The 27,810-nt window shown below is 42.0% G+C and overlaps 1 protein-coding gene across 1 annotated transcript in view; it reads left to right on the top strand.

Moving 5' to 3' along the window:
- LOC120022964 (thyroid peroxidase-like) overlaps nt 1-27,810 on the top strand; it is an 88,162-nt gene that overhangs the window by 53,591 nt on the left and 6,761 nt on the right. The window contains exons 11-12 of the mRNA XM_038966923.1: nt 8,574-8,622; nt 8,838-8,973. Of these exons, the coding sequence (XP_038822851.1) occupies nt 8,574-8,622; nt 8,838-8,973 (185 nt within the window). The remainder of the gene's footprint in view (nt 1-8,573; nt 8,623-8,837; nt 8,974-27,810) is intronic.

The raw sequence follows: 27,810 nt of genomic DNA, 5'->3' as shown, positions 1-27,810 counted from the left end.
CACACACACACACACACACACACACACACACACACACACACACACACACACACAGAGTTAGCAAATGTGGTGAAGCCTGACATGCTGTTTGGTGGATATTCATAAGGTCCAAGATAAATCCTTCATATCAGCGTTATAATGCATTATAGCTCATGCATAATGAAACTTAAAGCATTTACACTGAGAGCAATTAGGATGTGTACCAAATGGCACCCTATATACAGCGCATTCAGAAAGTATTCAGACCCCCTTGACTTTTTCCACATTTTGTTACGTTACAGCCTTATTCTAAAATGGATTAAATAGTTTTTTCCCCTCGTCAATCTACACGCAATACCCCATAATGACAAAGCAAAAACTGTTTTTTAGACATTTAAGAACATTTATAAAAAATGTCAAACTGAAATATCACATTTCCATAAGTATTCAGACCCTGTACTCTGTACTTTGTTGAAGCACCTTTGGCAGCGATTACAGCCTCAAGTCTTCTTGGGAATGACGCTACAAGCTTGGCACACCTGTATTTGGGGAGTTTCTCCCATTCTTCTCTGCAGATCCTCTCAAGCTCTGTCAGGTTGGATGGGGAGCGTTGCTGCACAGCTATTTTCAGGTCTCTCCAAAGATGTTCAATCGGGTTCATGTCTGGGCTTTGGCTGGGCCACTCAAGGACATTCAAAGACTTTTCCCGAAGCCACTCCTGCGTTGTCTTGGCTGTGTGCTTAGGGTCGTTGTCCCATTGGAAGGTGAACCTTCGCCCCAGTCTGAGGTCCTGAGCGCTCTGGAGAAGGTTTTCATCAAGGATCTCTCTGTACTTTGCTCTGTTCATCTTTCCCTCGATCCTGACTAGTCTCCCAGTCCCTGCCGCTGATAAACATCCCCACAGCATGATGCTGCCACCACCATGCTTCACCATAGGGGTGGTGCCAGGTTTCCTCCAGACATGGCGCTTGGCATTCAGGCCAAAGAGTTCAATCTTAGTTTCATCAGACCAGAGAATCTTGTTTCTCATGGTCTGAGAGTCTTTAGGTGCCTTTTGGCAAACTCCAAGCGGGTGGTCATGTTCCTTTTACTGAGGAGTGTCTTCTGTCTGGCCACTCTACCATAAAGGCCTAATTGGTGGAGTGCTGCAGAGATGGTTGTCCTTCTGAAAGGTCCTCCCATCTCCACAGAGGAACTCTAGAGCTCTGTCAGATTGACCATCGGGTTCTTGGTCACCTCCCTGACCAAGGCCCTTCTCCCCCGATTGTTCATTTTGGCTGTAAACATAACAAAATGTGGACAAAGTGAAGGGGTCTGAATACTTTCCGAATGCACTGTAGTGCACTACATAGGTTGCCATTTGGGACACAGACAGCACTAAGGAGTTCTGTTTTGACAGCGGTTGACTTTCTTCAGTTTACTACATTCTGGAAGAGATTGGATCCACCAGAACTGCTGGTTCTTCAGTTTACTACATTCTGGAAGAGATTGGATCCACCAGAACTGCTGGTTCTTCAGTTTACTACATTCTGGAAGAGATTGGATCCACCAGAACTGCTGATTCTTCAGTTTACTACATTCTGGAAGAGATTGGATCCACCAGAACTGCTGGTTCTTCAGTTTACTACATTCTGGAAGAGATTGGATCCACCAGAACTGCTGGTTCTTCAGTTTACTACATTCTGGAAGAGATTAGATCCACCAGAACTGCTGGTTCTTCAGTTTACTACATTCTGGAAGAGATTGGATCCACCAGAACTGCTGGTTCTTCAGTTTACTACATTCTGGAAGAGATTGGATCCACCAGAACTGCTGGTTCTTCAGTTTACTACATTCTGGAAGAGGTTGGATCCACCAGAACTGCTGGTTCTTCAGTTTACTACATTCTGGAAGAGATTGGATCCACCAGAACTGCTGATTCTTCAGTTTACTACATTCTGGAAGAGATTGGATCCACCAGAACTGCTGGTTCTTCAGTTTACTACATTCTGGAAGAGGTTAGATCCACCAGAACTGCTGGAGTTCTGCTGTAAAATTTCTGTGGATTTTTGTTTTATCCAGCAGTGACAGAGGAACTGTAGATGTTGGGGAGTTATATATCTTTATTCTATTGGACCAGGGGGGAGTTATCTATCTTTATGCTATTGGACCAGGGGAGTTATCTATCTTTATTCTATTGGACCAATGGGGAGTTATCTATCTTTATTCTATTGGACCAATGGTGAGTTATCTATCTTTATTCTATTGGACCTGGGGAGTTATCTATCTTTATTCTATTGGACCAGGGGGGAGTTATCTATCTTTATTCTATTGGACCAGGGGAGTTATCTATCTTCATTCTATTGGACCAGGGGAGTTATCTATCTTCATTCTATTGGACAAGGTAAGGTGACTTGAGAATGGGGGAGTTACAGGGGGAATACGCCTGTTGGAAGCTGATTATGTCCAGGGTAGTAAGAGTGGCCAGGTAACCTGTAGCTAATCTTCTCTCAGTAACCGTGCTCTTCTCTCTCTCTCTCACTCTCTCTCTTTTTCTCCCTCTCTTTCTCCCTCCTCTCGCTCTCTCACTCTCTCTCTCTTTCTCCCTCTCTCGCTCTCGCTCTCTCTCTCTCTCTCTCTCTCTCTCTCTCTCTCTCCCCCTCTCTCTCTCTCTCTCTTCTCTCGCTCTCTCTCTCTCTCCCCCCCTCTCTCTCTGTCTCTCTCCCCCCCCCTCTCTCTCTGTCTCTCTCTCTCTCTCTCGCTCTCTCTCCCCCCCTCTCTCTCTGTCTCTCTCTCTCTCTCCCTCTCTTTCTCTCCTCTCGCTCTCAGAGAGGCAGAAGGAACACAGACTGAGGTGAGTTCTGACAGATAACTGTCATATCATATTAATTATTACCTTGCTTGACACACACACACACACACACACACACACACACACACACACACACACACACACACACACACACACACACACACACACATCTGGCTATCAGGTTAGGAGGTATTAGCAGGGCTAGTGGTTGGGTGAGGAATTTCCCTCCTGCAGCAGCTACTCTTCCTGGGGTTTATTATGGATCCCCATTAGTTCCTGCCAAGGCAGCAGCTACTCTTCCTGGGGTTTATTATGGATCCCCATTAGTTCCTGTCAAGGCAGCAGCTACTCCTCCTGGAGTTTATTATGGATCCCTATTAGTTCCTGCCAGGGCAGCAGCTACTCTTCCTGGGGTTTATTATGGATCCCCATTAGTTCCTGCCAAGGCAGCAGCTACTCTTCCTGGGGTTTATTATGGATCCCCATTAGTTCCTGCCAAGGCAGCAGCTACTTTTCCTGGGGTTTATTATGGATCCCCATTAGTTCCTGTCAAGGCAGCAGCTACTCTTCCTGAGGTTTATTATGGATCCCCATTAGTTCCTGTCAAGGCAGCAGCTACTCTTCCTGGGGTTTATTATGGATCCCCATTAGTTCCTGCCAAGGCAGCAGCTACTCTTCCTGGGATCCAGCTAAATTAAGGCAGTTATACAATTTTAAAAACATTACAATACATTCACAGATTTCACAATACATTTCACAACGGATTTCACAATACATTAATTGTGTGCCCTCAGGCCCCTACTGTATGACCACATATTTACAATACAAAATCCTTGTGTACGTGTCTGTATAGTGCGCATGTTATCATGTGTGTGTCTCTTCACAGTCTCCACTGTTACATTAGGTGTATTTTTACCTGTTATTTAAATCTGATTCTACTGCTGCATCAGTTACCTGATGTGGAATAGAGTTCCATGTAGTCATGGCTCTATGTAGTACTGTGCACCTCCCATAGTCTGTTCTGGACTTGGGGACTGTGAAGAGACCTCTGGTGGCATGTCTTGTTACCTGATGTGGAATAGAGTTCCATGTAGTCATGGCTCTATGTAGTACTGTGTGCCTCTCATAGTCTGTTCTGGACTTGGGGACTGTGAAAAGACCTCTAGGGGCATGTCTTGTGGGGTATGTATGGGTGTCTGAGCTGTGTGACAGTAGTTTAGACAGACAGCTCGGTGCATTCAACACGTCAATACTTCTTACAAAAACAAGTAGTGATGAAGTCAATCTCTCTTCCACTTTGAGCCAGGAGAGATTAACATGTATATTATTAATATTAGCTCTCTGTGTCCATCCAAGGGCCAGCCGTGCTGCCCTGTTCTGAACCAATTGCAAATTTCCTAAGTCATTTTTTTGTCAATCCTGACCACACGACTGAACAATAGTGAAGGTCTGACAAAACTAGGGCCTGTAGGACCTGCCTTGTTGATAGTGTTGTTAAGAAGGTAGAGCAGCGCTTTATTATGGACAGACTTCTCCCCATCTTAGCTACTACTGTATCAATGTGTTTCGACCATGACAGTTTACAATCCAGGGTTACTCCAAGCAGTTTAAACACCTCAAAAGCCAGCGGCATGTCATTAGTAAAGATTGAAAAAGTAAGGGGCCTAGACAGCTGCCCTGGGGAATTCCTGATTCTACCTGGATTATGTTGGAGAGGCTTCCATTAAAGAACACCCTCTGTGTTCTGTTAGACAGGTAACTCTTTATCCACATTATAGCAGGGGGTGTAAAGCCATAACACATACGTTTTTCCAGCAGCAGTCTATGATCAATGATGTCAAAGGCCGCACTGAAGTCTAACAAAACAGCCCCCGCAATCACTTTATCACCAATTTCTCTCATCCAATCATCAGTCATTTGTGTAAGTGCTGTGCTTGTTTAGTGTCCTTCCCTATAAGCGTGCTGAAATTCTGTTGTCAATCTGTTTACTGTGAAATAGCATTGTATCTGGTTAAACACAATTCTTTCCAAAAGTTTACTAAGGGCGGGTAACAGGCTGATTGGTCGGCTATTTGAGCCAGTAAAGGGGGCTTTACTATTCCTGGGTAGCGGAATGACTTTAGCTTCCCTCCAGGCCTGAGGGCACACACTTTCTAGTAGGCTTAAATTGAAGATGTGGCAAATAGGAGTGACAATATCGTACGCTATTATCCTCAGTAATTTTCCATCCAGGTTGTCAGACCTCAGTGGCTTGTCATTGTTGATAGACAACAATAATTTTTTCACCTCTTCCAAAAGTACAATTCTTGTCTTTCATAATTTGGTCAGATATACTTGGATATGTAGCGTCAGCGTTTGTTGATGACATGTCTAAACTTGCCAATGAAAAAGTCATTAAATGACTTGGTAATATCAGTGGGTTTTGTAATGAATGAGCCATTTGATTCAATGAATTTCGCCTTTTTTCCCCAAAATGTCATTTTAAGTTGCTTCAAAGATTTTTACTGTTATTCTTTATGTCATTTATCTTTGTTTCATAGTGTAGTTTCTTCCTCTTTATATTCAGTTTAGTCACATGATTTCTCAACTTGCTGTACGTTTTGCTAATCGGTTGTGCAGCCAGACTTATTTGCCATTCCTTTTGCCTCATCCATCTCAACCATACACATTTTAAATTCCTCATTAATCCACAGGGATTTAACAGTTTTTACAGTAATTTTCTTAAAGGGTTTATCAGTAACTGGGATAACGTTCTGCTAGCGGAACCCCCCCACAACATTCCGCTGAAAAGGCAGCGCGGGAAATTCAAAAATATTTATTTGAAATATGTAGCTTTCACACATTAACAAGTCCAATACAGCAAATGAAAGATAAACATCTTGTTAATCTACCCATCGTGTCCGATTAAAAAAAATTAAAAAATGCTTTACAGCGAAAACACAACATATGATTATGTTAGATCACCACCAAGTTCAAAAAACACACAGCCATTTCCCAGCCAAAGATAGGAGTCACAAAAACAGAAATAGAGATAAAATTAATCACTAACCTTTGATAATCTTCATCAGATGACACTCATAGGACATCATGTTACACAATACATGTATTTTTTGTTCGATAATGTGCATATTTATATCCAAAAATCTTAGTTTACATTGGCGCCATGTTCAGAAATGCCTCCAAAATATCCGGAGAAATTGCAGAGAGCCACATCTAATAACAGAAATACTCATCATAAACTTTGATGAAAGATACATGTTTTACAAAGAATTAAAGATACACTTGTTCTTAATGCAACCGCTGTGTCAGATTTCAAAAAAACTTTACGGAAAAAGCACACCATGCAATAATCTGAGACGGCGCTCAGAAAAAAACAACATTTCTTCGCCATGTTGGAGTCAACAGAAATACGAAATTACATCATAAATATTCCCTTACCTTCGATAATCTTCATCAGAATGCACTGCCAGGAGTCCTAGTTCGACAATAAATTGTTGTTTTGTTCGATAATGTCAATTATTTATGTCCAAGTAGCTACTTTTGCTAGCACGTTCAGTACACATATCCAAACGCTCGTGCAAGTCACGCATAACGTCGGACGAAAACTTCAAAAAGTTATATCACAGGTCGAATAAACTTGTCAAACTAAGTAGAGAATCAATCTTCAGGATGTTGTTATCATATATATCCAATAACGTTCCAACCGGAGAATTCCTTCGTGTCTGTAGAAGTTATGGAACGCAAGGCGATATCATGAGGAAAGTGCGTGACCAGGAACTGGCAATCTGCCAGACCACTGACTCATTCCCCTCTCATCCGGCCCCACAACACAGTATAAACTTCATTCAATGTTCTACTGACTGTTGACATCTAGCGGAATGCGTAGGAAGTGCAAACAAATCCATATCTTCCTGGGATTTGAATAGGCGATGAGTTGAAAAACAACCAGCCTCAGAATTTCCACTTCCTGTTTGGAAGTTTGCCTGCCATATGAGTTCTGTTATACTCACAGACATAATTCAAACAGTTTTAGAAACTTCAGAGTGTTTTCTATCCAATAGTAATAATAATATGCATATATCTTAGCATCTGGGACAGAGTAGGAGGCAGTTCACTATGGGCACGCTATTCATCCAAAGTGAAAATGCTGCCCCCTATCCCTAAAAAGATAAGCAATTTCATAAATGTGTCAAGTGCAGCGTCTGGTTGCTCCTCATTACACACCACAGACCAACAAATATTATTTACATCATCAACATAGGAATCACTACAAAACTTCTTGTATGACCTCTTATACACTATATTAGGCCCAGCCTTTGGAACTTTGGTTTTTCTAGATATGGCTACTATATTGTGATCACTACATCCTATGGATTTGGATACTGCTTTCAAGCTAATTTCTGCAGGGTTAGTAAAGATGTGATCAATACATGTTGATGATTTAATTCCTGTGCTGTTTGTAACTACCCTGGTAGGTTGACTGATAACCTGAACCAGGTTGCAGGCACTGGTTACAGTTTGAATTTTTGTCTTGAGTGGGCAGCTTAATTTAGCTAGTTAATATTTAAATCACCCAGAAAATATACCTCTCTGTTGATATCACATACAGTATCAAGCATTTCACACATGTTGTCCAGATACTGACTGTTAGCACTTGGTGGTCTATAGCAGCTTCCCACCAGAATGGGCTTTAGGTGAGGCAGATGAACCTGTAGCCATATTACTTCAACAGTATTTAACATGAGATCCTCTCTAAGCTTTACAGGAATGTGGTTCTGAATATAAACAGCAACACCTCCACCATTGGCATTTCTGTATTTTCTGACGATGTTATAACCAATGGGGGGGATCCATAATAAATACACACACACACACACACACACACACACACACACACACACACACACACACACACACACACACACACACACACACACACACACACACACACACACACACACACACACACACACACACACACACACACACACACACCTTAGCTGTGTTTCTGTAAGGAAACCTGCACTGTGTATTCTGTAATGAAAATAGCAGGTGAATGAAGGAATGACATCACTTTCCCTTGATTCTTTCCTTCTTCCTTTCCTCCAGCCAAGGACCTCTGTCCTCCATCAGGGCCGCCATTAAGAGGAGTGAGTGTCTTTTACTCTTCCTGTATTACTCTACACAACAACTGATGACTTGTCTGTAAGTTTCCCCCTTTGGTACAGATCTGGGATCAGCTTCCCCTCAACCAAGCATAACCTTAATCGTTAGTGGGGGAAAAAATGCAAAACTGACCCAAGATCAGTGTGTAGGCTAAGGGAACTGTTGTTATTGTTATAGATCTATATAAGATGGAATCTTTCCCTGGTGTTCGTAGCACTTGCCGCTTTCAAGACAACTGGGAACTGGGAAGAATACGAGGTCAAATCGTGACGTCAGTGATCTTCAGGTCGGAAAGTCGGAGCTCTAGAAAGAGGCCTGAGGTCCCGAGTTGGAATTCCCGAGTTGGATGACAATTCAAAACGATTTTTTGGCAGTTGTACCTGGGTTTTTTTTTTCTGAGTTCCCAATTGTCTTGATTGCGCTGAAGTCGGAAGTCTGAGATTTCCAAGTTCCCAGATGTTTTGAACACGGCATTATGACTAGGCCATCTTATGTTATGAGCTTTATAATGAGTGTGATGGTTACATTGCCCCTCTTAACCAGGTTGTCTGTCCCTTGTGAAAGAGGTTTTCAGACCTCAATAGTACTTCCTGGTTAAATAAAAATCCATAAAAAAAACGGTGTTTCTCTGCCTCAGCGTCAACTAGATCCACTTCCCCGAGCGAGAGCAACCCCAGAGACAGGAGGTAAGTTTCACAGCTGAGTTTAGTGACGCATTTCACAGATCCAGATCATATCCAGATCAGATCCAGATCAGATCCGGATACAGATCAGATCCAGATCAGATCCAGATCAGATACACCCAACTTCTAGCTTTCTGGTGTTTTCATCATGATAGATTGAGCTTTGATTACATGCCTCTGGCCTGTGGCATGCTGATGTCCTCTCCATGTTATTAAAGCCGTCCAGAGATCACCATCCTATCAGCTGAGCCGCTGGCGTCCAACACCTGGTTCCCCGGGGCTTCTGGGGGATTCCCTCCGCCCCCTCCTCCTGCTGCTATGATCTGGAGCAGTAGTATACCTCCTACTATACAGGTAACTAACCCTCCTCCTCTTCCTCGTCCTCCTCCCACCACTATGATCTGGGGCAGTAGTATACCTCCTACTATACAGGTAACTAACCCTCCTCCTCTTCCTCGTCCTCCTCCTCCTCCTCCCACCACTATGATCTGGGGAAGTAGTATACCTCCTACTATACAGGTAACTAACCCTCCTCCTCTTCCTCCCACCACTATGATCTGGGACAGCAGTATACCACCTACTATACAGGTAACTTACCCTCCTCCTCGTCCTCCTCCTCTCACCACTATGATCTGGGACAGCAGTATACCACCTACTATACAGGTAACTAACCCTCCTCCTCTTCCTCCCACCACTATGATCTGGGACAGCAGTATACCACTTACTATACAGGTAACTAACCCTCCTCCTCTTCCTCCCACCACTATGATCTGGGACAGCAGTATACCTCCTACTATACAGGTAACTAACCCTCCTCCTCTTCCTCCCACCACTATGATCTGGGACAGCAGTATACCACCTACTATAGGGTACAGAAAGAATGGCGTGGACGACAATTTAATCTTCTTATGATGATGGACACCCACGTCACCTTCTATAATATGATGATGGACACCGACGTCATCATCTATAATATGATGATGGACACCCACGTCACCTTCTATAATATGATGATGGACACCCACGTCATTTATAATATGATGATGGACACCCACGTCATCATCTATAATATGATGATGGACACCCACGTCATCTATAATATGATGATGGACACCCACGTCATCATCTATAATATGATGATGGACACCCACGTCATCATCTATAATATGATGATGGACACCCACGTCATCTATAATATGATGATGGACACCCACGTCATCATCTATAATATGATGATGGACACCCACGTCATCATCTATAATATGATGATGGACACCCACGTCATCATCTATAATATGATGATGGACACCCACGTCATCATCTATAATATGATGATGGACACCCACGTCATCTATAATATGATGATGGACACCCACGTCATCATCTATAATATGATGATGGACACCCACGTCATCATCTATAATATGATGATGGACACCCACGTCATCTATAATATGATGATGGACACCCACGTCATCTATAATATGATGATGGACACCCACGTCACCTTCTATAATATGATGATGGACACCCACGTCACCTTCTATAATATGATGATGGACACCCACGTCATCTTCTATAATATGATGATGGACACCCACGTCACCTATAATATGATGATGGACACCCACGTCATCATCTATAATATGATGATGGACACCCACGTCACCTTCTAGAATATGATGATGGACACCCACGTCATCTTCTATAATATGATGATGGACACCCACGTCACCTTCTAGAATATGATGATGGACACCCACGTCACCTATAATATGATGATGGACACCCACGTCACCTTCTAGAATATGATGATGGACACCCACGTCACCTATAATATGATGATGGACACCCACGTCATCTATAATATGATGATGGACACCCACGTCACCTTCTATAATATGATGATGGACACCCACGTCATCTATAATATGATGATGGACACCCACGTCATCATCTATAATATGATGATGGACACCCACGTCACCTTCTATAATATGATGATGGACACCCACGTCATCTTCTATAATATGATGATGGACACCCACGTCATCTTCTATAATATGATGATGGACACCCACGTCACCTTCTATAATATGATGATGGACACCCACGTCATCTTCTATAATATGATGATGGACACCCACGTCATCTATAATATGATGATGGACACCCACGTCATCATCTATAATATGATGATGGACACCCACGTCACCTTCTAAAATATGATGATGGACACCCACGTCATCTTCTATAATATGATGATGGACACCCACGTCACCTTCTATAATATGATGATGGACACCCACGTCATCTTCTATAATATGATGATGGACACCCACGTCATCTTCTATAATATGATGATGGACACCCACGTCATCTTCTATAATATGATGATGGACACCCACATCATCATCTATAATATGATGATGGACACCCACGTCACCTTCTATAATAAGATGATGGACACCCACGTCACCTTCTATAATATGATGATGGACACCCACGTCATCATCTATAATATGATGATGGACACCCACGTCATCTATAATATGATGATGGACACCCACGTCACCTTCTATAATATGATGATGGACACCCACGTCATCATCTATAATATGATGATGGACACCCACGTCACCTTCTATAATATGATGATGGACACCCACGTCATCTTCTATAATATGATGATGGACACCCACATCATCATCTATAATATGATGATGGACACCCACGTCATCTTCTATAATATGATGATGGACACCCACGTCACCTTCTAGAATATGATGATGGACACCCACGTCATCTTCTATAATATGATGATGGACACCCACGTCATCTATAATATGATGATGGACACCCACGTCATCTTCTATAATATGATGATGGACACCCACGTCATCTTCTATAATATGATGATGGACACCCACGTCATCTATAATATGATGATGGACACCCACGTCATCTTCTATAATATGATGATGGACACCAACGTCACCTTCTATAATATGATGATGGACACCCACGTCATCTTCTATAATATGATGATGGACACCCACGTCATCTATAATATGATGATGGACACCCACGTCATCTTCTATAATATGATGATGGACACCCACGTCATCTTCTATAATATGATGATGGACACCCACGTCATCATCTATAATATGATGATGGACACCCACGTCATCTATAATATGATGATGGACACCAACGTCACCTTCTATAATATGATGATGGACACCCACGTCATCTTCTATAATATGATGATGGACACCCACGTCATCATCTATAATATGATGATGGACACCCACGTCATCTATAATATGATGATGGACACCCACGTCACCTTCTATAATAAGATGATGGACACCCACGTCACCTTCTATAATATGATGATGGACACCCACGTCATCATCTATAATATGATGATGGACACCCACGTCATCTATAATATGATGATGGACACCCACGTCACCTTCTATAATATGATGATGGACACCCACGTCATCATCTATAATATGATGATGGACACCCACGTCACCTTCTATAATATGATGATGGACACCCACGTCATCTTCTATAATATGATGATGGACACCCACATCATCATCTATAATATGATGATGGACACCCACGTCATCTTCTATAATATGATGATGGACACCCACGTCACCTTCTAGAATATGATGATGGACACCCACGTCATCTTCTATAATATGATGATGGACACCCACGTCATCTATAATATGATGATGGACACCCACGTCATCTTCTATAATATGATGATGGACACCCACGTCATCTTCTATAATATGATGATGGACACCCACGTCATCTATAATATGATGATGGACACCCACGTCATCTTCTATAATATGATGATGGACACCAACGTCACCTTCTATAATATGATGATGGACACCCACGTCATCTTCTATAATATGATGATGGACACCCACGTCATCTATAATATGATGATGGACACCCACGTCATCTTCTATAATATGATGATGGACACCCACGTCATCTTCTATAATATGATGATGGACACCCACGTCATCATCTATAATATGATGATGGACACCCACATCATCTATAATATGATGATGGACACCAACGTCACCTTCTATAATATGATGATGGACACCCACGTCATCTTCTATAATATGATGATGGACACCCACGTCATCATCTATAATATGATGATGGACACCCACGTCATCTATAATATGATGATGGACACCCACGTCACCTTCTATAATATGATGATGGACACCCACGTCATCTTCTATAATATGATGATGGACACCCACGTCATCTTCTATAATATGATGATGGACACCCACGTCACCTTCTATAATATGATGATGGACACCCACGTCATCTTCTATAATATGATGATGGACACCCACGTCATCTATAATATGATGATGGACACCCACGTCATCATCTATAATATGATGATGGACACCCACGTCACCTTCTATAATATGATGATGGACACCCACGTCATCTTCTATAATATGATGATGGACACCCACGTCACCTTCTATAATATGATGATGGACACCCACGTCATCTTCTATAATATGATGATGGACACCCACGTCATCTTCTATAATATGATGATGGACACCCACGTCATCTTCTATAATATGATGATGGACACCCACATCATCATCTATAATATGATGATGGACACCCACGTCACCTTCTATAATAAGATGATGGACACCCACGTCACCTTCTATAATATGATGATGGACACCCACGTCATCATCTATAATATGATGATGGACACCCACGTCATCTATAATATGATGATGGACACCCACGTCACCTTCTATAATATGATGATGGACACCCACGTCATCATCTATAATATGATGATGGACACCCACGTCACCTTCTATAATATGATGATGGACACCCACGTCATCTTCTATAATATGATGATGGACACCCACATCATCATCTATAATATGATGATGGACACCCACGTCATCTTCTATAATATGATGATGGACACCCACGTCACCTTCTAGAATATGATGATGGACACCCACGTCATCTTCTATAATATGATGATGGACACCCACGTCATCTATAATATGATGATGGACACCCACGTCATCTTCTATAATATGATGATGGACACCCACGTCATCTTCTATAATATGATGATGGACACCCACGTCATCTATAATATGATGATGGACACCCACGTCATCTTCTATAATATGATGATGGACACCAACGTCACCTTCTATAATATGATGATGGACACCCACGTCATCTTCTATAATATGATGATGGACACCCACGTCATCTATAATATGATGATGGACACCCACGTCATCTTCTATAATATGATGATGGACACCCACGTCATCTTCTATAATATGATGATGGACACCCACGTCATCATCTATAATATGATGATGGACACCCACGTCATCTTCTATAATATGATGATGGACACCAACGTCACCTTCTATAATATGATGATGGACACCCACGTCATCTTCTATAATATGATGATGGACACCCACGTCATCATCTATAATATGATGATGGACACCCACGTCATCTTCTATAATATGATGATGGACACCCACGTCATCATCTATAATATGATGATGGACACCCACGTCATCTTCTATAATATGATGATGGACACCCACGTCATCATCTATAATATGATGATGGACACCCACGTCATCTTCTATAATATGATGATGGACACCCACGTCACCTATAATATGATGATGGACACCCACGTCATCTTCTATAATATGATGATGGACACCCACGTCATCTTCTATAATATGATGATGGACACCCACGTCACCTTCTATAATATGATGATGGACACCCACGTCATCTTCTATAATATGATGATGGACACCCACGTCATCATCTATAATATGATGATGGACACCCACGTCATCTATAATATGATGATGGACTCCCACGTCATCATCTATAATATGATGATGGACACCCACGTCACCTTCTATAATATGATGATGGACACCCACGTCATCTATAATATGATGATGGACACCCACGTCATCTTCTATAATATGATGATGGACACCCACGTCATCTTCTATAATATGATGATGGACACCCACGTCACCTTCTATAATATGATGATGGACACCCACGTCATCTATAATATGATGATGGACACCCACGTCATCATCTATAATATGATGATGGACACCCACGTCACCTTCTATAATATGATGATGGACACCCACATCATCATCTATAATATGATGATGGACACCCACGTCACCTTCTATAATATGATGATGGACACCCACGTCACCTTCTATAATATGATGATGGACACCCACGTCACCTTCTATAATATGATGATGGACACCCACGTCATCATCTATAATATGATGATGGACACCCACGTCATCTATAATATGATGATGGACACCCACGTCACCTTCTATAATATGATGATGGACACCCACATCATCATCTATAATATGATGATGGACACCCACGTCACCTTCTATAATATGATGATGGACACCCACGTCATCTTCTATAATATGATGATGGACACCCACATCATCATCTATAATATGATGATGGACACCCACGTCATCATCTATAATATGATGATGGACACCCACGTCACCTTCTATAATATGATGATGGACACCCACGTCACCTTCTATAATATGATGATGGACACCCACGTCATCTATAATATGATGATGGACACCCACGTCATCTATAATATGATGATGGACACCCACGTCATCTTCTATAATATGATGATGGACACCCACGTCACCTTCTATAATATGATGATGGACACCCACGTCATCATCTATAATATGATGATGGACACCCACGTCATCTATAATATGATGATGGACACCCACGTCACCTTCTATAATATGATGATGGACACCCACGTCATCTTCTATAATATGATGATGGACACCCACATCATCATCTATAATATGATGATGGACACCCACGTCATCTATAATATGATGATGGACACCCACGTCACCTTCTATAATATGATGATGGACACCCACGTCATCTTCTATAATATGATGATGGACACCCACGTCACCTTCTATAATATGATGATGGACACCCACATCATCTTCTGTAATATGATGATGGACACCCACGTCATCTATAATATGATGATGGACACCCACGTCATCTTCTATAATATGATGATGGACACCCACGTCATCTATAATATGATGATGGACACCCACGTCATCTATAATATGATGATGGACACCCACGTCATCTATAATATGATGATGGACACCCACGTCATCATCTATAATATGATGATGGACACCCACGTCACCTTCTATAATATGATGATGGACACCCACGTCATCTTCTATAATATGATGATGGACACCCACGTCATCTTCTATAATATGATGATGGACACCCACGTCACCTTCTATAATATGATGATGGACACCCACGTCATCTATAATATGATGATGGACACCCACGTCATCTATAATATGATGATGGACACCCACGTCATCTTCTATAATATGATGATGGACACCCACGTCATCTTCTATAATATGATGATGGACACCCACGTCATCTATAATATGATGATGGACACCCACGTCATCTATAATATGATGATGGACACCCACGTCATCTATAATATGATGATGGACACCCACGTCATCTATAATATGATGATGGACACCCACGTCATCTTCTATAATATGATGATGGACACCCACGTCATCTATAATATGATGATGGACACCCACGTCATCTATAATATGATGATGGACACCCACGTCATCTATAATATGATGATGGACACCCACGTCATCATCTATAATATGATGATGGACACCCACGTCATCATCTATAATATGATGATGGACACCCACGTCATCTATAATATGATGATGGACACCCACGTCATCTATAATATGATGATGGACACCCACGTCATCTTCTATAATATGATGATGGACACCCACGTCATCTATAATATGATGATGGACACCCACGTCACCTTCTATAATATGATGATGGACACCCACGTCACCTTCTATAATATGATGATGGACACCCACGTCACCTATAATATGATGATGGACACCCACATCATCTTCTATAATATGATGATGGACACCCACGTCATCTATAATACGATGATGGACACCCACGTCATCGTCTATAATATGATGATGGACACCCACGTCATCATCTATAATATGATGATGGACACCCACGTCATCTATAATATGATGATGGACACCCACGTCATCTATAATATGATGATGGACACCCACGTCACCTTCTATAATATGATGATGGACACCCACGTCATCTTCTATAATATGATGATGGACACCCACGTCACCTATAATATGATGATGGACACCCACGTCATCTTCTATAATATGATGATGGACACCCACGTCACCCTCTATAATATGATGATGGACACCCACATCATCTATAATATGATGATGGACACCAACGTCACCTTCTATAATATGATGATGGACACCCACGTCATCTATAATATGATGATGGACACCCACGTCATCTTCTATAATATGATGATGGACACCGACGTCACCTTCTATAATATGATGATGCACACCCACGTCACCCTCTATAATATGATGATGGACACCCACGTCATCTTCTATAATATGATGATGGACACCCACGTCATCTATAATATGATGATGGACACCCACGTCATCTATAATATGATGATGGACACCCACGTCACCTATAATATGATGATGGACACCCACGTCATCTTCTATAATATGATGATGGACACCCACGTCATCATCTATAATATGATGATGGACACCCACGTCACCTTCTATAATATGATGATGGACACCCACGTCATTTATAATATGATGATGGACACCCACGTCATCATCTATAATATGATGATGGACACCCACGTCATCTATAATATGATGATGGACACCCACGTCATCATCTATAATATGATGATGGACACCCACGTCACCTTCTATAATATGATGATGGACACCCACGTCATCTATAATATGATGATGGACACCCACGTCATCATCTATAATATGATGATGGACACCCACGTCATCATCTATAATATGATGATGGACACCCACGTCATCATCTATAATATGATGATGGACACCCACGTCATCATCTATAATATGATGATGGACACCCACGTCATCTATAATATGATGATGGACACCCACGTCATCATCTATAATATGATGATGGACACCCACGTCATCATCTATAATATGATGATGGACACCCACGTCATCTATAATATGATGATGGACACCCACGTCATCTATAATATGATGATGGACACCCACGTCACCTTCTATAATATGATGATGGACACCCACGTCACCTTCTATAATATGATGATGGACACCCACGTCATCTTCTATAATATGATGATGGACACCCACGTCATCTTCTATAATATGATGATGGACACCCACGTCACCTTCTATAATATGATGATGGACACCCACGTCATCTTCTATAATATGATGATGGACACCCACGTCATCTTCTATAATATGATGATGGACACCCACGTCACCTTCTAGAATATGATGATGGACACCCACGTCACCTTCTATAATATGATGATGGACACCCACGTCATCTTCTATAATATGATGATGGACACCCACGTCACCTTCTATAATATGATGATGGACACCCACGTCATCTTCTATAATATGATGATGGACACCCACGTCATCTTCTATAATATGATGATGGACACCCACGTCATCTTCTATAATATGATGATGGACACCCACATCATCATCTATAATATGATGATGGACACCCACGTCACCTTCTATAATAAGATGATGGACACCCACGTCACCTTCTATAATATGATGATGGACACCCACGTCATCATCTATAATATGATGATGGACACCCACGTCATCTATAATATGATGATGGACACCCACGTCACCTTCTATAATATGATGATGGACACCCACGTCATCATCTATAATATGATGATGTCACGAACCGGCTCAGAGCCCGTAACAAAAGGGAGACCACATGGAAATAAGGAGTAACAAAATATATTTATTAGATAAAGAAACTAGGTATAATATACAATGGTGTGTGTAATCAGTAATCAGTAGTGTAAGTGAATGTTTTGCATGCATGAATGTGATAATGCAGGGTGTTGAAAGATGCTAAAACAAACAACCAGAAAAAGCCCCATGAAACATAACCGAATCTATTAAGGTGTCTACATGGAGAGAGTCTCCTCCACGAATGGGGAAGTGGTGTATTTATCCTGGGAGAGTGGGCCCAGGTGTTTCCCATGTAACTGACGACCCTCCCAACTCCGCCCACCGGCATCCTAATAAGGAAACAAGAGCAAAGAGAGAGAAAACGGTAGACAGAGTGGGAGGGTCGTCACATTCCCCCCCATAAAACCGGGGACCAACAAGGACCCCGGAACAACATACCGCCCTCTGCGTCCCAAACTGACACAGCACTTGCGTCCCAAAGTTATGAGGGGTACGTGTTCCCACTTCCAAATTTGCCCCAGCCAACCTCCTCTCCAGACCTCAGCAACCTTTGTGCACGGGAAGCAACCTTTAAGAGGAAAGAAGACTCCCCAGACCTCAGCAACCTTAATACATAGGAAGCAACATTTAAGAGGAAAGAAGACTCCCCAGACCTCAGCAACATTAGTGCATAGGAAGCAACTTTAAAGAGGAAAGAAGACTCCCCAGACCAGGACGGAATAGACAGGAAAGACAGAACATGACCCTACAAACATTCAGGAAGAGGGCGCACGAGACCACATCAGCTACAAACTCCAACGAAAAGAACAAAGTCCTTAATTTTTTAATTCCCAACGATTCATAGCCACTTCCCAACGTAACAGACTACTCATTTCAATCTACCCTTTTTTGTACGAGGCAAAGGACCCACACAGTCAAGGATCAAATACTCAAAAGGTTGGCTGAGTACAGGAGTAGGAAACCGTGGTACCGGCTTAATAGCTTGATTAGGTTTACCAGTTAATTGACAGGTGTGACAAGTTTTGATGAAATCAGAGACATCCCTCTTTAATCTAGGCCAAAAGAAATGTCTTAATATGCGATGGTATGTTTTCCTCACACCCATATGTCCCGCAACACCATTGTGAGAAGTTGTCAAAACCAACTCACGAAGCTTTACTGGTACCACAACCTGACTAATCGCCTCCCCCAGAAAACGACTACCATGAGACACCCACTTTCTCATCAGGACATCCTCTTGGAAAAAATAGCAATGGGCGACATCTCCCAACTGTTCCACAGGCACAATTTGGTCACGCAACTCTTCCAATGTGGGGTCAGTCCGCTGCGCACTGACTAGATCTGAGTGGGTAACAGACAACGGAATAACAGGGAAAGCAGTGTCATACTTCTTTGTGGTATTCTCATCAGTCGGCACAGTGACCAGTTCACCACGGCTCATAGAACGCGTCACTGCACACGCACGGAACATCCCTGGGGAGCTCTGTACACTCTCATCTGGAATCTCAACAACTGACGGCTTTATGGAAACAACTCGAGATGGAAACACGACAGGCCATACACGATCACCAGCCAAGTTATTCCCAAGAACAACGTCAACACCCTCAATAGGCAACGAAGGACGCACCCCCACAACAACCTCACCTTTTACCAGCCCACAATCCAACATCATTTTATGTAATGGAACTGAAAGAGTGTTCAAACCTATTCCCCTAATTAGAACACTCTTCCCCGAATCAGTCTCAGCTGAAAAGGGTAACACAGACTCCAACACAAACGATTCGGAGGCACCTGTGTCTCTCAAGATCTTCACTGGCACCAATTCCTTACTCCCTAATATAGACACAAAACCTTCCGTAATGAAAGGTAAATAGCCTGGGTGAATATGGACTTTCACCTGCGCCTGAGACCATGTGTCATGAGTGAACTGATGTGAAACAGGCGCAGCTAACGCCGTAGGCTTAGATTTAACGTAATCACGCGTACTGAATTTGTCCTTTTCCCTGAGAACCGGACATTCGTTTTTCCAATGACCTGAATCATGACAGTAATGACACTCTTGCCCAAAGTCAGCTTTTCCACGGGATTCAGGCTCAACCCTAGTTGAATTGAACTCTGCCCGTGAACCAAAGTATCTCGGTGAGCGAAGCCCAAATCTATCCGAACGCCCCCACTCATTCCGAATACGGGGCTCTGCAAAGACACTTTTGTGAGTCAACACATACTCATCCGCCAAAACCGCAGCTTCAACGACATTCTTTACTTTTCGTTCGTTAATATACGTGGCAATACGATCAGGTATTGTGTCCTTAAATTGCTCTAACATAATCAGATCACACAGCCCTTGGAAAGTCACAACTTCAGAGGCGGAACACCAGCGATTAAACTGTAAAGATAATTGTCGCGCAAACTCAACATGAGTCTGTTTATCATCCTTTTTTAAAGTTCTAAATCGTTGGCGGTAAGCCTCAGGGACCAATTCATAAATTTGTAACACAGCCGTTTTAACCTTATCATAACTGGCACTGTCGTGTACACTAAGAGCTGAATATGCTTCCTGCGCTTTACCAGTCAGCACACACTGCAACATTAAGGTGCGGTCAGAATCAGGCCAACTCCTAGCGTCAGCAACACGCTCAAACAACGAAAAGAATGTCTCAGGGTCCTTTTCATTAAACTGAGGCAATAACCGTAAGTTCCCAACAATATCAAATGTGTCCAGGGCACGACCAATAGAGGAACGACCCCTAGGTAAATCTGGGTCACCTTCCCAGAACAAACTCTCCCCTGAAATCTTTCCTTCCCTAACCAACTCTATCCGTTCTTGTTGCAACTTGATTTTAGCATGCTCCATATCTAATTCCTTTTCATACTTTACACGATCATACTCTAGCTTCTCACGATCATGCTGCCGATCATACTCTAGCTTCTCACGATCATACTGCTGCTGTAACAGAAGCAGTTCTTTCTGCTGTTCAAAAAGAAGACTACTAGGACTAACCGATGGAATGGCCATTGTAACATTACGGGGAGATGACTCCTCAGCAGAAGCTGGCCCAGTGGTAACTTCAAGAATACCACTCTCCATCAGATTGGCCTTCAATATCAACCTAATAGAATTCTTTAGACGTTTATCACTAATTTCAACCTTGTAGTATTCGGCGATTTTCAACAGCTGTTCTTTAGTACCTAATTCTAACAATTCCTCTGATGGAAAGCGAATGAACTCCTCTACAAAAGACGCCATAATAAAAAAAAAAAAATTCTCACTCTTCCCCTCTGCTGAGCACACCAGACCACAACCAGAGAAATGACAATCACCCTGAGCACCACAGAAGAGAGATGAGATACGGAGCTTCCCCAAAACCTACAATAACTCAACCCTAGTCTTCGTGCGGATTTGCGGTGGGTATTTACGCACTGTAGCCCGCTGGCAAGGTAATAAACCCCCCAGCACGCTGGCAGATTCCACCAAGCCACGGATGTGCCCCCGAGACAACTGCTCAGTCCACAGACACCACACAAAAATAACAAACATTAACCATGCCCAACATATTCCAAAAAGGAAACACGTCGCTAAGCCTATCAGGGGAAAAGGGCTATAGCTCCGGGTAGTAAATAGTACTACCCTATCCAAATCTCCCACTGAGGTACACAGCCGATTACTCACCTCAGACCGATGTCCCAACAGAAAGTAGAACAAGAGTTTCCAGGCTGGGCAGGGCCTGGAAACTAACCAATGTACTCTCTCCAACGCAGCACACCAACCAACCAACTAAGGCAACCAATACTGGGCCTAACAACTCAAACAAAATATTTAAACCAAACACGTACCTCCACGTTCTCCCAAACAAATACGTTCAATAGATCCCGGATGAGCCCCCACTTGTCACGAACCGGCTCAGAGCCCGTAACAAAAGGGAGACCACATGGAAATAAGGAGTAACAAAATATATTTATTAGATAAAGAAACTAGGTATAATATACAATGGTGTGTGTAATCAGTAATCAGTAGTGTAAGTGAATGTTTTGCATGCATGAATGTGATAATGCAGGGTGTTGAAAGATGCTAAAACAAACAACCAGAAAAAGCCCCATGAAACATAACCGAATCTATTAAGGTGTCTACATGGAGAGAGTCTCCTCCATGAATGGGGAAGTGGTGTATTTATCCTGGGAGAGTGGGCCCAGGTGTTTCCCATGTAACTGACGACCCTCCCAACTCCGCCCACCGGCATCCTAATAAGGAAACAAGAGCAAAGAGAGAGAAAACGGTAGACAGAGTGGGAGGGTCGTCACAATGATGGACACCCACGTCACCTTCTATAATATGATGATGGACACCCACGTCATCTTCTATAATATGATGATGGACACCCACATCATCATCTATAATATGATGATGGACACCCACGTCATCTTCTATAATATGATGATGGACACCCACGTCACCTTCTAGAATATGATGATGGACACCCACGTCATCTTCTATAATATGATGATGGACACCCACGTCATCTATAATATGATGATGGACACCCACGTCATCTTCTATAATATGATGATGGACACCCACGTCATCTTCTATAATATGATGATGGACACCCACGTCATCTATAATATGATGATGGACACCCACGTCATCTTCTATAATATGATGATGGACACCAACGTCACCTTCTATAATATGATGATGGACACCCACGTCATCTTCTATAATATGATGATGGACACCCACGTCATCTATAATATGATGATGGACACCCACGTCATCTTCTATAATATGATGATGGACACCCACGTCATCTTCTATAATATGATGATGGACACCCACGTCATCATCTATAATATGATGATGGACACCCACGTCATCTATAATATGATGATGGACACCAACGTCACCTTCTATAATATGATGATGGACACCCACGTCATCTTCTATAATATGATGATGGACACCCACGTCATCATCTATAATATGATGATGGACACCCACGTCATCTATAATATGATGATGGACACCCACGTCACCTTCTATAATAAGATGATGGACACCCACGTCACCTTCTATAATATGATGATGGACACCCACGTCACCTTCTATAATATGATGATGGACACCCACGTCATCTTCTATAATATGATGATGGACACCCACATCATCATCTATAATATGATGATGGACACCCACGTCATCTTCTATAATATGATGATGGACACCCACGTCACCTTCTAGAATATGATGATGGACACCCACGTCATCTTCTATAATATGATGATGGACACCCACGTCATCTATAATATGATGATGGACACCCACGTCATCTTCTATAATATGATGATGGACACCCACGTCATCTTCTATAATATGATGATGGACACCCACGTCATCTATAATATGATGATGGACACCCACGTCATCTTCTATAATATGATGATGGACACCAACGTCACCTTCTATAATATGATGATGGACACCCACGTCATCTTCTATAATATGATGATGGACACCCACGTCATCTATAATATGATGATGGACACCCACGTCATCTTCTATAATATGATGATGGACACCCACGTCATCTTCTATAATATGATGATGGACACCCACGTCATCATCTATAATATGATGATGGACACCCACGTCATCTATAATATGATGATGGACACCAACGTCACCTTCTATAATATGATGATGGACACCCACGTCATCTTCTATAATATGATGATGGACACCCACGTCATCTTCTATAATATGATGATGGACACCCACGTCACCTTCTATAATATGATGATGGACACCCACGTCATCTTCTATAATATGATGATGGACACCCACGTCATCTATAATATGATGATGGACACCCACGTCATCATCTATAATATGATGATGGACACCCACGTCACCTTCTATAATATGATGATGGACACCCACGTCATCTTCTATAATATGATGATGGACACCCACGTCACCTTCTATAATATGATGATGGACACCCACGTCATCTTCTATAATATGATGATGGACACCCACGTCATCTTCTATAATATGATGATGGACACCCACGTCATCTTCTATAATATGATGATGGACACCCACATCATCATCTATAATATGATGATGGACACCCACGTCACCTTCTATAATAAGATGATGGACACCCACGTCACCTTCTATAATATGATGATGGACACCCACGTCATCATCTATAATATGATGATGGACACCCACGTCATCTATAATATGATGATGGACACCCACGTCACCTTCTATAATATGATGATGGACACCCACGTCATCATCTATAATATGATGATGGACACCCACGTCACCTTCTATAATATGATGATGGACACCCACGTCATCTTCTATAATATGATGATGGACACCCACATCATCATCTATAATATGATGATGGACACCCACGTCATCTTCTATAATATGATGATGGACACCCACGTCACCTTCTAGAATATGATGATGGACACCCACGTCATCTTCTATAATATGATGATGGACACCCACGTCATCTATAATATGATGATGGACACCCACGTCATCTTCTATAATATGATGATGGACACCCACGTCATCTTCTATAATATGATGATGGACACCCACGTCATCTATAATATGATGATGGACACCCACGTCATCTTCTATAATATGATGATGGACACCAACGTCACCTTCTATAATATGATGATGGACACCCACGTCATCTTCTATAATATGATGATGGACACCCACGTCATCTATAATATGATGATGGACACCCACGTCATCTTCTATAATATGATGATGGACACCCACGTCATCTTCTATAATATGATGATGGACACCCACGTCATCATCTATAATATGATGATGGACACCCACGTCATCTATAATATGATGATGGACACCAACGTCACCTTCTATAATATGATGATGGACACCCACGTCATCTTCTATAATATGATGATGGACACCCACGTCATCATCTATAATATGATGATGGACACCCACGTCATCTATAATATGATGATGGACACCCACGTCATCATCTATAATATGATGATGGACACCCACGTCATCTTCTATAATATGATGATGGACACCCACGTCACCTATAATATGATGATGGACACCCACGTCACCTTCTATAATATGATGATGGACACCCACGTCATCTTCTATAATATGATGATGGACACCCACGTCATCTTCTATAATATGATGATGGACACCCACGTCATCTATAATATGATGATGGACACCAACGTCACCTTCTATAATATGATGATGGACACCCACGTCATCTTCTATAATATGATGATGGACACCCACGTCATCATCTATAATATGATGATGGACACCCACGTCATCTATAATATGATGATGGACTCCCACGTCATCATCTATAATATGATGATGGACACCCACGTCACCTTCTATAATATGATGATGGACACCCACGTCATCTATAATATGATGATGGACACCCACGTCATCTTCTATAATATGATGATGGACACCCACGTCATCTTCTATAATATGATAATGGACACCCACGTCACCTTCTATAATATGATGATGGACACCCACGTCATCTATAATATGATGATGGACACCCACGTCATCATCTATAATATGATGATGGACACCCACGTCACCTTCTATAATATGATGATGGACACCCACATCATCATCTATAATATGATGATGGACACCCACGTCACCTTCTATAATATGATGATGGACACCCACGTCACCTTCTATAATATGATGATGGACACCCACGTCACCTTCTATAATATGATGATGGACACCCACGTCATCATCTATAATATGATGATGTACACCCACGTCATCTATAATATGATGATGGACACCCACGTCACCTTCTATAATATGATGATGGACACCCACGTCATCATCTATAATATGATGATGGACACCCACGTCACCTTCTATAATATGATGATGGACACCCACGTCATCTTCTATAATATGATGATGGACACCCACATCATCATCTATAATATGATGATGGACACCCACGTCATCATCTATAATATGATGATGGACACCCACGTCACCTTCTATAATATGATGATGGACACCCACGTCACCTTCTATAATATGATGATGGACACCCACGTCATCTATAATATGATGATGGACACCCACGTCATCTATAATATGATGATGGACACCCACGTCATCTATAATATGATGATGGACACCCACGTCATCTTCTATAATATGATGATGGACACCCACGTCACCTTCTATAATATGATGATGGACACCCACGTCATCATCTATAATATGATGATGGACACCCACGTCATCTATAATATGATGATGGACACCCACGTCACCTTCTATAATATGATGATGGACACCCACGTCATCTTCTATAATATGATGATGGACACCCACATCATCATCTATAATATGATGATGGACACCCACGTCATCTATAATATGATGATGGACACCCACGTCACCTTCTATAATATGATGATGGACACCCACGTCATCTTCTATAATATGATGATGGACACCCACGTCACCTTCTATAATATGATGATGGACACCCACATCATCTTCTGTAATATGATGATGGACACCCACGTCATCTTCTATAATATGATGATGGACACCCACGTCATCTTCTATAATATGATGATGGACACCCACGTCATCTATAATATGATGATGGACACCCACGTCATCTATAATATGATGATGGACACCCACGTCATCTATAATATGATGATGGACACCCACGTCATCATCTATAATATGATGATGGACACCCACGTCACCTTCTATAATATGATGATGGACACCCACGTCATCTTCTATAATATGATGATGGACACCCACGTCATCTTCTATAATATGATGATGGACACCCACGTCACCTTCTATAATATGATGATGGACACCCACGTCATCTATAATATGATGATGGACACCCACGTCATCTATAATATGATGATGGACACCCACGTCATCTTCTATAATATGATGATGGACACCCACGTCATCTTCTATAATATGATGATGGACACCCACGTCATCTATAATATGATGATGGAC

Source organism: Salvelinus namaycush, chromosome 28 (assembly GCF_016432855.1).
Source record: "Salvelinus namaycush isolate Seneca chromosome 28, SaNama_1.0, whole genome shotgun sequence".
NCBI classification, from domain to species: domain Eukaryota; kingdom Metazoa; phylum Chordata; class Actinopteri; order Salmoniformes; family Salmonidae; genus Salvelinus; species Salvelinus namaycush.
The sequence above is the reverse complement of the archived record's forward strand: the minus strand, read 5'-3'. Positions and strand labels throughout refer to the sequence as shown.